The 15,424-nt window shown below is 36.8% G+C and overlaps 1 protein-coding gene across 5 annotated transcripts in view; it reads left to right on the forward strand.

The window, feature by feature from the left end:
* ADAM23 (ADAM metallopeptidase domain 23) overlaps positions 1-15,424 on the forward strand; it is an 84,002-nt gene that overhangs the window by 36,333 nt on the left and 32,245 nt on the right. For all 5 annotated transcript variants that reach the window (XM_064451827.1, XM_064451830.1, XM_064451826.1 and 2 more), the window contains exons 10-15: positions 3,274-3,345; positions 6,095-6,261; positions 8,245-8,329; positions 9,121-9,211; positions 10,822-10,870; positions 13,128-13,227. In XM_064451827.1, coding sequence (XP_064307897.1) covers positions 3,274-3,345; positions 6,095-6,261; positions 8,245-8,329; positions 9,121-9,211; positions 10,822-10,870; positions 13,128-13,227 — 564 coding nt within the window. The remainder of the gene's footprint in view (positions 1-3,273; positions 3,346-6,094; positions 6,262-8,244; positions 8,330-9,120; positions 9,212-10,821; positions 10,871-13,127; positions 13,228-15,424) is intronic.

Below are 15,424 nucleotides of genomic sequence, written 5' to 3' on the forward strand. Positions count from 1 at the left end.
AAAACAAACAAAACATTTATGTCCAGAACAAACGTACTGAGCATTCTAAAACTACATTCTGTCCATAAAGTAATAAAAAAATAGATAAGGCAGAACTTCTTACTTGGAGTTTAGTTTTACTGACGTAAATTTTAATGCAGCAAAGCATATAGACAAAACTATCTGATTGTTCTTTAGGGTTCATAATGAAGTCCAAGACAAGTTGTTTGTTCGATTCAGAAACTGTTTGTCATTTCACTTTAAAAAAAAAAAAGTGTGGGAAGTCCAATTTTTTCCATTTTTGTCTTGAGGGATGACTGGAAAAAAAACAGACCAAGTGACATTTGGAGCTCTGCCTTGGAGTGGAAGGAGAACAGGTTGAGGACTTGTGGGTAAAAATTAAGAGACGGTCAAATATGGGTGACACTGTTGTGGGTGTTTGCTAGAGGCCACCTGATCAAGAAGAGGAAGCTGATGAAGCCTTCTACAGACAGCTGGAAGTAGCCTCACAATCGCAGGCCCAGGTTCTCATGGGGGACTTCAACCACCCTGATATTTGCTGGAAAAGCAACACGACAAGCCATGCACAATCCAGAAGGTTCCTGCAGAGCATCGAGGACAACTTTTTGATGCAAGTGGTGGAAGAGCCAACAAGGCGAGATGTGCTGCTCAACCTTATCCTAACAAACAAGGAAGGGCTGGTTGGGGATGTGAGAGTTGGAGGTAGCCTTGGCTGCAGTGACCATGAGATGGTCGAGTTTGGGATACCGCGAGGTAGAAGCAGGGCTATGAGTCCATTTACAACCCTGGACTTCAAGAGGGCCAACTTTGGCCTCTCCAAAGACCTGCTAGGAGGAATCCCATGGTCTAGGGCTCTGGAAGGCCGGGGCGGGTCCAAGAGAGCTGGACAGTATTCAAGGACCACTTCCTCCGAGCTCAAGATTGGTGCATTCCCAGGAGAAAGAAGTCAGGCAGAGGAGCCAGGAGACCTGCGTGGATGATCAAAGAGCTTCTAGAGAAAGTCAAATGGAAAAAGGAGGTTCACAGTATGTGGAAAAAGGGACTGGCCACTTGGGAAGAATATAGGAATGTTGTCAGGGTATGCAGAGATGTGACGAGGACGGCCAAGGCCCACTTGGAATTAAATCTGGCAATGCATGTCAAAGATAACAAGAAGGGCTTCTTTAAATACATCAGCAGCAAAAGGAAGACTGGGGATACAGTGGGCCCACTCCTGAGCAAGGAAGGGGCCCTGGTAACGCAGGATGCAGAGAAGGTGGAGTTGCTGAATGCCTTCTTTGCCTCAGTCTTTACTGCTAAGGCTGGCCCTCAGGCATCTCAGCCCCCAGAAAAGAGAGGACAAATCTGGAGAAAGGCAGGCTTACCATCAGTTGAGAAAGGCTGGGTCAGAGATCACCTAGGCAAACTGGATCCTTGCAAATCCATGGGCCCCGATGGGATGCACCTGTGCGTGATGAGGGAGCTGGTGGATGATCTTGCTGAGCCACTCTCCATCATCTTTGAAAGGTCATGGAGGACAGGAGAGGTGCCTGAGGACTGGAGGACAGCAAATGTCACTCCCATCTTCAAAAAGGGCAAGAAGGAGGACCTGGGGAACTACAGGCCGGTCAGCCTCACCTCCATCCCCGGAAAGGTGATGGAGCAGTTCATCCGGGAGGTCATTTCCAGGCATGTAGAGGACAAGAAGGCTATCAGAAACAGTCACCATGGATTCACCAAGGGAAGATCATGCCTGACCGACCTGATAGCCTTCTATGATGGTGTGACTGGCTGGGTCAGTGAAGGGAGAGCAGTGGATGTTGTCTATCTTGACTTCAGTAAGGCATTTGACACTGTCTCCCATAGCCTCCTCACAGGCAAGCTAAGGAAGTGTGGGTTGGATGAGTAGACAGTGAGGTGGATAGAGAACTGGCTCAACAACAGGACTCAGAGGGTCATGACCAATGGAGCAGAGTCTGGATGGAGGCCTGCCACTAGTGGTGTTCCCCAGGGGACTGTGCTGGGTCCAGTCCTGTTCAACATATTCATCAATGACCTGGATGATGGGATCAAGTGTAACCTCAGCAAGTTTGTGTGGAGGAGCTCACATATGTCTTCCAGTTTTACTTTCACCTTTGCACCAAGCATAATTCTGGAAAACGGCATTTTCCTCTTTTGTACTTCTAACTTGGGAAGGTAGTTAATCATCTAACTTACTTGATGAAAGTAAGTAAGTAGTTGATGCTCAGAAAAGGGTCACACCCTCTTGATTCATGGCCTCTCTTTGGGTACTGTGTTTCAGAGTGGGAATAGCTGATATATTTGTGGAACTTGATAATGTTATCCATGAGGTGATGAGATTTGTTTCTTTTAACCAGTAGTTGAAATTAGTAAGAGTTTTTAAATTAAGCCTTTTTACCCTCTTTGTTCTATGTAGTTCTGTGTTCCTTACCTGTGAAACTTTGAAGATTTATTTTTCATGCCTGGAAATCATATTGTGTAATGCAGTTTTGGATTATAATTTTGCAGGTTTTTTGAAAGTCATGGATTCATGTTCAGATACCATAGCAGCACCTTTGGAAAATTTGACTTGGAACAGAGGGGACTTGTGGGGCAGGATGAGGAAAGACATGAAACAATTGCAATGACATGCACAGAAATTAGGAAGCAGAACTTGGTATACAGCTCATCTCTAAGTCTATAGAAATTGGAAAAGTTTTAACTTGAAACTTTAGATATTCAGCATAACTCTTTCTACATTCAAACACATATTTACTTTTACCATGCATTACCTCCTCCTTTTTGCCTTGGGCATAACTAATGCTACTTGTCATAAAAGTCCTGTGCTATAGTGGAGAAAGGATGCCTTTGCAAAAGCACAGGACAAGTGGTAAATGCTTCATCCTCATGTCTCATAATTATAGTCATGGAATGTGGCTAGTGCAGTCTGGTATTTAACTCATCAGGTTAAGCACGGTTTTAATGGGTGCAGCATCCTCTCAGTATTGAGCTCATGTTTATGTTCATGTTCACCTGTAATTTTATCTCAAATATTTGAACTCTGGTTCTAAATAGGGTATTTCTTGTGGCTAAATAATCCTTTTATAGATGTGAAAGCCTGTGTAGCATGTGTGGCTTCCTTTATATGAGATATAGGCTGTGATCTGAAAAGTTTTTTGGGTTTTTCCCCTTAATCTTTCTTAAAATACTAATTTTCCTTTCTTGCTGTAAAAATAAATAATTAATAATAAATATTTAAGTTCTCACTGTGTTCTACTTTTTCTCTCCTTTTAGTTCAAAAAGCACCGTTCTTCAAATGCATACACAAACAATTTTGCAAAGTCTGTGGTAAACCTTGTAGATGCAGTAAGTATCAATGTTTCTTCTGAAAACTGTATCACTGACTTTTAGTTTAGCACTGTATATAAAAGGTTAACATCAGCAGATACCAGGATAAAAAGAAATGAGCAGCTATAAAAATTACATTTAAAAACTAATTTTCAGTTCCTCTGCAGAAGAATAGCCTGGGGTGAATGTGTAAGAAACCACCAAATTTTCCTTGGCATTTTTCTCAAAGCTTGCAACTGGCAGAGTTTGCCTTTGGCAGGGGTGATTTCAGACTTGAAGGAGTTTCTGGTATCTGTCACTGCTTAAGAATGAGATTTAACTGAGTTTAGATTTGTGAAATGAACCTAACCACAGGTGTTTGAAGCTGTGAGTGTAGTTCACAAAGGATACACACATCTATTGGGAGAAAAAGAGAGTGTGAATAAAAATAATCTCCTTTATAAATCTGTATTTATAGCTTAAAACCAAACAAAATCCCATTGTAGTACATTGTAAATGAGTGGCACTGACACAGATATCATACTTGTATCTGTGGCTAAATGTAGAACAATTTCACATAGAGTGTATAAATGAAAAGTAAGATTTGCGGTAAAAATTTATTTTTTTTTTTTTTGATATACATGTAATGACCACGCACGTTTCAGAGCTGTGTTTGTAGTGAAAACGCCATAGATCCTCTAGTAGTGATGAATACAAAGGCTAGCAAAATTCTGACACTTAAGTCTCCTTCCCATGTGACGTTATTGATACCAATAGAACTGTGCAGTGTGATTCAGAACATAGTCACCAGTGTGTCAGTGAGTTCAGTCTGGAGGAAGCAATACAGTATTTGTTCTAAGTATCTTACATATGAAGCATTATGTATACTGTATGTATATTGAAAATTTAGGTGAATATATTAACAATACATGAAATACTAGAAGTGTTATGGATTATTTTTTTGTGTAATGGTCTGAAAATGCCAGTGGTCTGAAGAAAAGTTACTAAAGTAGATAAAAATATAAATAATTGAAATAATATTTCTGCAAGTTATATTGGACATTCCCAAAGAAAGGGTGGCATCTTCACTTTTTTCTCATCTCATCATTATTTCTTTGTCTTTCTTCTGCATTTTAACAAAAGCTATTTAATCTGTATTTCCTTTCTCTGACCATTCCTTCTGTTTTTCCGTTTTTATTTGTTGTATGTCTGTATACAGAAACATTCAGCTTCTCTCCAGTATAGAATTCAGTCCCCTCATAGAGATCTTGCAAAATGACATCTCAATGGCCTTTTCTTTAAACAAAGCATGAAAAGGAGCAGGAATTTCTACCTTGTTATTCTGTTGTGTTAATAGGGAGAGGACTGAATTTCCTACTGATATTTTATTGGGAAAAGAATATTGGCTTTCAGAGGCTTCCAGGTTTTCTGCCCTCTTTTCCATTCTTTCTTTCTGATTTGCTTCAGGGAATACGGTTTTCCTCTCAGCAAACACAAGTAAAATCTTTACTGATCCACCCATATGTAATTTCGGGGGTTTAATTTTACTGATTTTTCTGATGTCGTTAACAATTTTCTATGTATGTCCTCAGCCTGTCTTCCTCAGATTTAAGCATATTAATATTCTTTTTTCCTTCAAAGCTTTTGGACAAAATTGAGCTTAGCTGGTTGCTCTCTCTTGCTCTTACACTTATTGCCTTTTTTTCTAAGTATTGAGTATTATACATTGACTTTTTTGTAAGGATAAATGCTGCCTTGTTACAAAAGACTGGCATGCTAGTCAGTGCTAGTTTATTCAGTATCAATATCATAACTGCAGGAGGATATTTGCAATTCATGTTGTTCATTGTAGATATAATTTTGCAAACAGATAGTAAAAGCTTATATTTAATAAGGTTCCTCATGGAAGTGACCAGATAACTTGCCTTTTGTGTATTTTATGCATTAGGCAGCCAATGTATTAATTATCCAGTGCTTTTAGATCATAACTAAGTATGATCAGTAACTGTTCTTCATGTCCCATGTAAGACTTTTGATGGGCACACTGTCTGTTGGGGATAAGGAATGCATCTTTTGTAGATCTGCAATTTCTGGATAACCTTAGTTAATAAAATTTGGCATTTTATGACCTGAACCTAAAGAGAGCAGCAGTTTTACTTCAGAATCACGTATCATGCACAAAGTTAAAATGGATATTTTAAAGCTGTTTTGTAATTATTAGGGCCTGATTGTTGTTTCCTTGTCTATTGCTACAGTGACATTACAATTAATAGAAAAATAAATACTCTTACTTAACTCTCACTTTACTTGAGTAGCATTAAGTGATCATACTATAAATGAAAATCACACGTGAATTAAATTTTTGATATGTTGGAGAACTGAGAATTTATTTAATCTTGACTTAAGAATTGGCTTTGGCTATTCTTTGTCTTTGAGATCTTTCTTTTCTTTTTCTTTGAGATCACACAGTGTACCTTTACATTTTTTCTTTGCTGATTTTTGTACAGGCTTTCTGCAAAACTCAGTGGTGAAAGTATTTGACGTGAGAATTTTAAAGAAAAGGGAGTAGCTCAAAAAAAGAGCAGCTGTTTTTTTTGTCCTCTAAAACATAAAATTTGAGTTGATCAGAATATTAACTTTTAGGAAATCCAAGGCATTACCAGCTAACTGTTTCCTCATGTTTCCCTCCTGCTTTATCCCTCTTGTCCTTCCGCTTTATTCTTACTGGCTAACTGTGCATGTTTGACCCAGTGTTCCACTCCTGTGCCTGTCCTGTCTCTGCCCTCAGATATACAAGGAACAGCTGAACACCAGGGTCGTTCTTGTGGCTGTGGAAACATGGACAGACAGAGATCGTATTAATATTCACCCTGACCCTCTGCAGATGCTTCATGATTTCTCCAAATATCGACAGCACTACATCAAACAGCATGCTGATGCTGTGCACCTGCTCTCGTATGTACAATGGTTTAGACTGTTACAATTTTATATACTTTTCTGTCTACTGCTTTTGTCCACCTGTCTCTTCTTGCTTACTTTTTTGCTTGGTAGCCACTACATCAACCAACATCTGCCTGCCTTATGAAGCTTAATCTATTTTTTTAAATGTTAGTCTATTTTTAATAGGTGTAAATTATACCATGGTCATGTTGCTATATATCTATAATGAAATTTTAATGTCTTTGCAACCTGGAGACAGTGTCACATATTTGAAGTGTCTTCTGATGAGCCTTTAAGTACGCGTAGTTTTGCTAATCAGGTGTGTAATGTACTGCTTTCCCAGTAAACAGCAGGAGAGGGCAGAGCTGACAGTATTATGTGTGGCCACAGGAGTGTTCCAGTTACTGTATTCACACATGTAGCTGCAGTGATGATTTGTTAATGGAAGGTCCCCTGCTTTAGAGCTGTAATGAGTTGTTTTCTGAGACACAATGCATTTTGATGGGAAATTCCACTTGCATCATTAGGCACAACACCAACCTTGAGCAACAGTAGTTTCTTACTTTGCGTCATTGTAAGCAGAGAGGAGGAAGAGTGTGTTCCCCTGAGCTGCATGAAGATATTAAGCCCCCTTCCAGCAGCATGACATACTACAAGGATGGAGTGACAAATGTCTTCCATGTGATTCTCCTATCATTCATCTTCTGCAGAGGAAGATAAAAATAGGGGATGAAGAACTTCCTTCAGCCTCTGTCATAGCTGCACTGCCTTAATACAGGCATTGCAACACAATGCTAATTGCATTTTTCATAACATATGTAAAGTGCTGATGATGTGCACTCTTAATTACTTTTATGCATGTATTGTGTCGCTGCAGATTTTTCCAGGCTTTTCGTAGTGATGCATGGTGAAAGGTACCAAATACAAACTGAAATACAGAAAATGCCATTTAAACTTAGGGGAAAAAACCCTTTCACTGCAAAGGTGGTCAGATGCTGGAACAGGTTGCCCAGAGAGCCTGTGGAGTGTCCATACTTCGAGATATTCAAAAGCCAATGGAACGTGGCCCTGAGCAGCCTCCCCCAGCTGAGCCTCCTTGGAGCAAGGGTGTTGAACTACACCATTTCCATAAGTGCCTCTCAACTGCAGTCCTTATTGTGGTTCTGTCTATTGTAAAGCGTCTAGCTTTAAGCATTTAGTGTAGTTAAGCTGCAGGTTGAAAATTGTGATGGATGTCAGAATGTTCTGAAAAAATAAATATCTATCTGTCTGGAGTACTTAAAAAAAAAACAAAAGGGACTTAGATTCTGCTATTGTAAAAGGATTTAATTTTCAGATTAGGGTCATTTGCTGTGCATGCCCAAGGCTGTGTTGATTTATTATTATGTCTATGAAGTTAAGAGGTATCATTCATAATAGTTATAGACATTTTATAGAATAATTTATGTCTTCCGGATTACATTAATGTAACTAAATTATTTGAGGTTTATTAACAATAAATGAAAGGAGGCAGGGTAAAAGAACAGTATTAAATTTCTTTCCCCTTAGATATACTTCTCAGTCCTCTCATTTGGAGTTGAAACTAGAACTCGAATTGATTTGGATTAAAAGTATAATTTTAAAAATTCTTAACGCTGGTACATTTCAGTACAGAATTCCTTCCTGACAGATTATAAATTGGAACATATTGTTATCTTTTTAAAGGAAATGTTATCACTGTATTTTCTTAGGAATCTAGTACTCTTTTTCTCTGCTTCGTTTACTTGTGGGTGAGGACTGATTCTGACTCTACAAGATAAAAATAGTATTTTTCTCAAAGACTATCTAATCGACTCTTTCGATGTCAGTGTTCTGTTTGTAAACTTGCAGTTGCTTTTGATGCTAGATGAGGATTAATATGCATGCAATGTGTCATAGTATGTGTGAAAGTGTGATCTTTCAAGAAATTCTGGGTGTCCAATGTCAATGTACTATATTTTCTTTATTTTTATTTGTAAGGAATGTGACATTTCATTACAAAAGAAGCAGCTTAAGTTACTTTGGAGGGGTTTGCTCTGTGACCAGAGGAGTAGGAGTGAATGAGGTAATTTTTTTTCTACTAAATTGAAATAAAATAGAAGCTGTACGTTGTAACCTCAGAGTTTATATGTTTCAGTATTCAGGGCTTTAAAGATAACTTATATATTAAAAAGTTAGGATTCTCCCAGCCAACTTTTTCTGTCGTCATTAAACTACTGCTCATGGTGCTTTTATTTTTCAAAAGCATTCTTTCTGTCTGCATTATTCTCTTAGTAAGATCTTAAATTGGCTTTTAGTATATTTGACAGACATTTATACCCAAAAAATCTCAGACAGTATTTGAAACATAGCACTGAACATCCTTTTGGGTCTTCTCAGTATAAGAGGCTTGATCTTCTGAGATGCTGATAACATAATTCTTACTGATAATTTTTCTAGTTTTAATGTTAAAAAATATGGTCCCTGTGAATTGATTTTTAAAATTGTTATTGTTGTTGTTATCATTATCATCATCATTATTATTTTCCCTCAGCACAGTATTAAATCAATAATGAAAATCTTCTGGTTTAACATACGTTAATCATACTATACAAAACTATATGACACATATGTCAAACAGACTCCTTTCTGTAGGTTAACCAGCAGACAAGGCTTCCCTCAGGTTAAGAAAGGAAATTTTTTTCTGTTACCTATTCCATTGTTTATTTTCCTTATATACACACGGAATTGTGATTGGCTGTACAGAATTACTGAAGTAGTAGGTATGTGGTAAGCCAGAATGAGCTGGTGTATGTTCATTACAATAACTTATGTTTTCTTTTTCTTCTTTTTAATTGTGCTCTTCTTGAAATGTAGTATGGCCTCCCTTTGGCCATGGCACAGGAACTAGCACAAAGTCTTGCTCAGAACCTTGGAATACAATGGGAGCCAGCTGCCAGGAAACCGAGTATGTACATGGACATGGAGTCTTTTGTCCTCCTTAGCTAAATATATGAATTCTTCCTTTGTAATAATTGAAACAAATATCAAACTTGCTGTAACTGTAGAACAAGAATTGCTGCTTTTGGAAATGTATGCACCAAGATATACGTTTAACCAAAATAAGAGCCACCAGTTTAGTGCTCATTTTGCAATAACCTTAGTGATGTCCTGTGTCAGGAGGTTAGATTCATAACCAACATTCAAAGGTATAATGGTAAAAACACCATTAATTTAACTCAACTCCTTATCTATCATAATGAAATCTGTAATTCCTATAGAACTATCACTGACTTCTTAAAATACAAAAATACCTGCCTTATAATTAAAGAAACGGTAAAAAGCTGTAACCTAGTCCAGAGTGACGTTTGCTCAACTTGTTACCTTGCTGCTTCACAGCCAGAAGATTAGTCTCATGTGGCCTTAACACATGTGGAGCATAGGTACAAAAGCTGCTGCAAAAGCCCTTTTTGGGGCTAAAGACAATTGTTGGGTTTTTCCACTCACATCTTGTAAGCAATTTGACTACTTTCTCTCTTTTGTTTCTTCCTAAAAAATGTGAATGATAATGCTGACTTTATTTTGGAATCACTTCAGGAATCTGTGAATTAGGAAACTGTGGAAAAGTTCAGGGAATGTTGTTTTGCAAAGCATCACTTTTGAATTGTGTAAACTGCAAACTGCTAAAATATTTTCTATATCATTTTTTGATTACAGGTAAAACAGAGTAAATATAGTTTGGAAGTCAGAATCTTTTTAAACTGTAAGATGGAGTTTTTTAAACCAATAGCTTAGTTTCCTTACTTGGATACTCTTTATAGAGAAAGATTATTGAAAGACCTGGATAGAGGAGAAATAATGATTAAAAATAGTATTTTCTTTGGAGAAACAGTATGGATTTGCAGTAGTAACTAGAACACAGAACCTTTCTTCTTGAAAATATTACTACTTTGGTAGATAATTTTTATGGGTAGTTTGTAACCAACCATATGATGTTGATCTTTTGTTTTCATTTTATGAATTTAGTCACTGTTGACTCACATGCTATAGCTGTAAGTAAACTGTAAATCCATTTTCATTCAACTACTTTTCTAATGAATGTTTGATTGGCTGATTGACATAGTGCTATTAATAATTCTGTGCCAAAGAAAAAAATGTGGCCTGTCCAGTAACAATTCTCTTTCAGGGTGTTCTGTACACATTTTAGGGAGGAGGAAATATGAACATTTGCAATCATCAGTATCATGTGTACTGCACATACTCTTGTGCCTGTTTTGAGAGCATGTAGGGAAGAATGTTGCCAGGTATTTTTAGCTTTTTATACCACCTGAAACTTTGAGTTGAGTCCAAAAACATCCACATATGGTAATTTGAAAGTACCACACTTATATTAAGTATATTAGAATCTCTTAAAGTGGGTTGGTTTCTTTTATAGGGCTAGAATCTGTACAGCCAAGCAACCATCTAATCTTTGTATAATTAGTCAGGGTCCATTTTTGTAGTAAGTACTTTATATTTATTGTAAGCATATTTATAACTGCTTTCCTTTTCTGTTGTGTTTTGATCTTGTCTGAGAAGAGTGTGACTGCACTGAATCCTGGGGTGGTTGCATCATGGAGGAAACAGGGTATGTCATAACTATCAGTAATTGAGGGCTCTGGAAATGAGTTCATAGTTTATATTCTGACAAATATTTACGTATTGGGTTTTGTCCCTATGTTTTAGTACTACTAAATGAAAGACTAGAAGCATTTGGAACAACGGAAACATACAGAGCAGTGATTTCAATTTTCAGCAATTCATTCCCTTTGCTATTTGCATTTTAGGAAGTTATTAATAAATCTTATATTTTGAAGTGCAACGCAGTGAATTCGTTAATGCTTTGCTATACTTACAATGATTGAAAAGTAAAGTATGTGTATTTTTTATTAAATAAATCCAATTACACTTTTTACATGCAGCTGAAAAAGTGTTATAATACAGTTTTGAAAAGTGATATTTCTACTTTCCTCCTAAATTTGAATTATCTTCCCCAATCCCTTCAGAATTCGAACGCTGAGTGAACAGATTTCTCTGCTTCTGTTCCAGTGAATAAAAGTAGAAACCTGAAGCTTTCAGCAAGTGCCCTCAATCCTTAGCTAAATGGTCTTGGTCAGTGAAGTCTGAGGTGGAAGCCCATCTGTATGGGAAACCAGGTTTCATTGCCCTCTGCCATGACACACTGCCAAAGATTCCTTTCTCTATATTGTAAGCAATTAATAAGAAAAGGATAGCTTATGAAACACAGGTTTGAGTCCTATAAATCAATTCCTGTCTGAATTCTTGCTCACTGTGGAAGCTTGATTGCAAAAATCATGGAGAAAATTAGTTCTAAATAAGAGAGTTGGAGCTTAGTTTCTTCATACAGTATTTGGAAATCAATTTTTGAGTAGAATTACTGTGTTGGCTTTCCTGTAGTCTTGTAATTGTCTGCCGCCATATGAATGCAACAGGAGATTATTCAGTATGTTTGCTCCTGGAATTTGAAGTAAGACTTTGATCAGAATAGATACTAGCTTCGTTCCTATGGTGAACTCATGAAAGTCTCAGTCTCAGATGGAAATATCAGTAGAAGAGGTTGTGGAACAAACCCCTTCTGTAAATAAGGTAACAGTAAAAAAAATGCCAGGAGCAGATGGTGGTTACCCAGAGGCTGAGAAAGGACTGACTAATGAAATGAGTGAATAATTAGCTGCAGTGTAAAGCCTTTCCGCTTAACTCCATCAGTGCCAGATGACATTTTTTATATATAGAATAATTCAATGGGGAAATGTCAGCTCAGTAGCAGTGAGCTGCGAAGAAAGAAATAGAGAACCTCCTTATGGCATGGTTACCACTGTCTTTAACAGTGTGAATAGTTCTCATTCCCAGATCTCAAAACATGGCTAATGAAAGTATCAGACAGTTTGTGTGAGAAATGACTAAAAGTATGTTTTTGTCAGGCTGGGAAAAAGATGGAGATAAGGAAATGTGAGAGAAGTCTGTAACATCATGAACAACATAACAAAGGGTTACTGTTTCTTCCAGTGTAAGAACTAGGGAGACATGAAATGAAACTAACAAACAGGTGACAACAAAACCAGGGTGAAATTGTTCTACCAATCTGTAGTTAAGCTGTGAAACTTCTTGCTGTATTATCTTGTAGATACTAAAAGATTTTGGGCAAATTAGTTGTAGAAAATACAATGAAGGCTATTAAGTAAGACAAAATAAGGCTTCCTGAGGAAGTCATTGAGCTGAAAATTGTTGGAAGCTGGAAAAATATTCTGCAAATAGTACAGTGCTCTGCTCTGTAGTCTTCCCTTGGGCATATTCTCAGGGCCAAAATCAGATATCATTGGGGTGAAGTGGATTCTTAGACCCTATACAGCTGTTGTTATGGCTACAATTACTTTTACTTTAAAAATTAACCGTATTAACAGGATCAGATGAATTGAAACATTTTAAAACACTGGCATGAAATCGGGGACCTGGAATGTAATCCATCTTTTAAACTGAAGCTGCAGGGAAAACAAACCCAACAGAACACTGGATTATGCATGCAAGCAAGAGGGTGTATAGCAGCTATTATGAAAATGTGGTTTCACTTTATTAAGAAGATTAGAAGACTACAGTTTGATATACTGTAGATCCATATAATAGAAATATAAAAATGCAAAATGTTTAAAAACTTTCTTTTGTTCTGATTTTATTGTTTGAGAATGAGATTGAGCTGACATACTGTTGCACACAGTGGTTGTAAGAAACTGGGATCTACAATATTAAAATATTGTGACCCCTCCACCCCCTTTCAGTAACTGTTGGTGTTTCAGGGCATTTACTCTGATAATTCTTTGCCATTTTAGGGTATTCCATTCCAGAAAATTCTCCAAATGCAGCATTGCAGAATACAAAGAATTTTTACTTCGTGGGGGAGGTGCCTGTCTTTTCAACAGGCCAACAAAGGTAATAAATATGTTGGTAGTCAGTACCTCTGCTAAACAGTGCAATGAAAGCTTAATAATTTCACTAACACCCATCTGTTCTCAAATTTACTCAGATTCTTTGTCGATATTTTCTTGAGGTTGCTTGTTCATTCCTTGCATTGTTCATTAGCTGACTGTTCATTCCCCTAATATTTAAAAATAATCTTAAGAGGAATGCAACTTGTTTTCCATCAGTTCTTCATTCTCAAATAAAGACAAATATTGCAGTTGATTGTTCATAGCTAGATACATCCCCATTCAGCATTAATATACCACTTATTAAGCTGGAAGTAGCGCAAAATAAATCCAGAAGTGAGGTTGTAGTGCATGCTCCACATACACTCAATTCTTGGACTTTTCACCTGAGGTTGTTAAAAAGAATGCCAATTGCCACACTAGGAATTAGAAATTCATACTTACTTCATAGAGACAGGAGCAGCTTGTGGTTGTTCTCAAAGTTAACTTCATTTAATTTCATTTCATTTCAGATGTACATCTAGCAAACTCTGTAATTTATAACTGTTTCCTTGTACCATCTGTTGCCTTTTTTCACATAAATACTTACCAAGGTCATAATTTTTTCTGAGGCAGTATTAGTGTGACATCCTTCTAAAGCAGATTAGTATAAAAATATTCCATATGGCTCTTTTTGCAAAGTAAGATCAATCCAAAGTATTAATATTCTTTTTAATCATGGTGTCAAACTTGCTGTCCTTGTAGAATTGAATACCACGTGAGACTATTAGGCTGCTCTGTTTACTGGGCTTCTCATTAGGTAGACCACCATCTTGCACAATTAACTAAAAAAATTTTGCTTGTTAGAGTGTTTTAATCTTTTCCCAGGGTAGCAGTCTTTGCTTATATAACAAGAATGTAAGAGTTCTTACAGAAAAGAGTAAATAGGGAGAAAGAAAAACAGAGCTTCATTTTTTGATGATGACTGTCTAGCAAGGTAATGTGAGCAAGTTGTCACACTGACTGTATACAGAATAAATATTTGGTTTACTTCCATGAAAATGCTCCCAGGAGAATGGTTGAATTATCTTTTTATGTTGTCTGTGTCAGTGTTTCACAGCTTTGAAGTTAAAATAGCTTTGGGGGAAAAAGTATACAGTGCTTTGAATCCTATTAAGGTAGGTAGGTAAAGTAGAAAATGGTGTGTTTAATCTTTAGGTGGATAAGCAGTCACCATGATGTAATTTTTAATTATAACATTTTAGTTATGCTCTGACACATATATGAACATTTGATGGTTCCTGATTGATGCTGTAGGAAATTTGAGTGTATTCTGTTATTTTCTTGCATTTCTTCCATTGACCCCTTTTTGTTTTCTTATGGGCTACAGGTCAGATAACCAGGTCTGTTTGGAGAACTGAATTTCAGGTTCAGAATAAGAGATCTTATTGTTTCTACTGAAGCATAGTAGTAACAGTGGCTTATAGAGAGAGAGAAAAAAAGACATTTTAGTCTTCTGAATTGTGTTGAATTACAAGTGATGAAGAGTGCATATGGGTGTTGCTTCAGTGTAGTTTTGCTTCTGGCACCCAAAATTGTAGGTGCTATTGATTACCTACGTGGCACATGCAAAAAGTTTAAATGTTTTCTTTCTTTTTGATTAATCATTATGATTTCTTCCCTCTGCACCCCACCAAGTATCAAAGAATTCCATCCAAATTTATAAATCATTTGTGTTGTGAATTTGTTTCATATATTGATGATCCTCAACAGCTGTACTGCCACTAAGCCCATGCAGAAAGAACATGCTTACTCGCACCTTTCTCCGGTATCTAGCAGGAGATTTCTGTTCTCGTTTTAACTTGTTAACTTTTAACTTCTCATTTCAACCATGTTCTAGTGATTAATGTATTTCTGTTGCTAATATCCCAGTTAAATTGGACATTCCTGATATTCTTATAGAATTTTAAAAAATAATTCTTATATTGAAAGCAGACAAGGTTTTTGCAAAATTTTTACTGTGACAAGACTGAAAAATATCTGAAATCACCTTAAATCGAAATTATGATATGTGAAACCAGTGTAGAATCTGTATCATCCTGAACTGTAGAATATATCTGGTACTAGGATTAACTGTTTAGTACTATCTATATGTGGTTGTGTTATTCTAACTTACTAATAAGGGACATAGAACTTCCTTTTGGCAGTGTTTCTTAATGTTT

Source organism: Phalacrocorax carbo, chromosome 5 (assembly GCF_963921805.1).
Source record: "Phalacrocorax carbo chromosome 5, bPhaCar2.1, whole genome shotgun sequence".
NCBI lineage: Eukaryota > Metazoa > Chordata > Aves > Suliformes > Phalacrocoracidae > Phalacrocorax > Phalacrocorax carbo.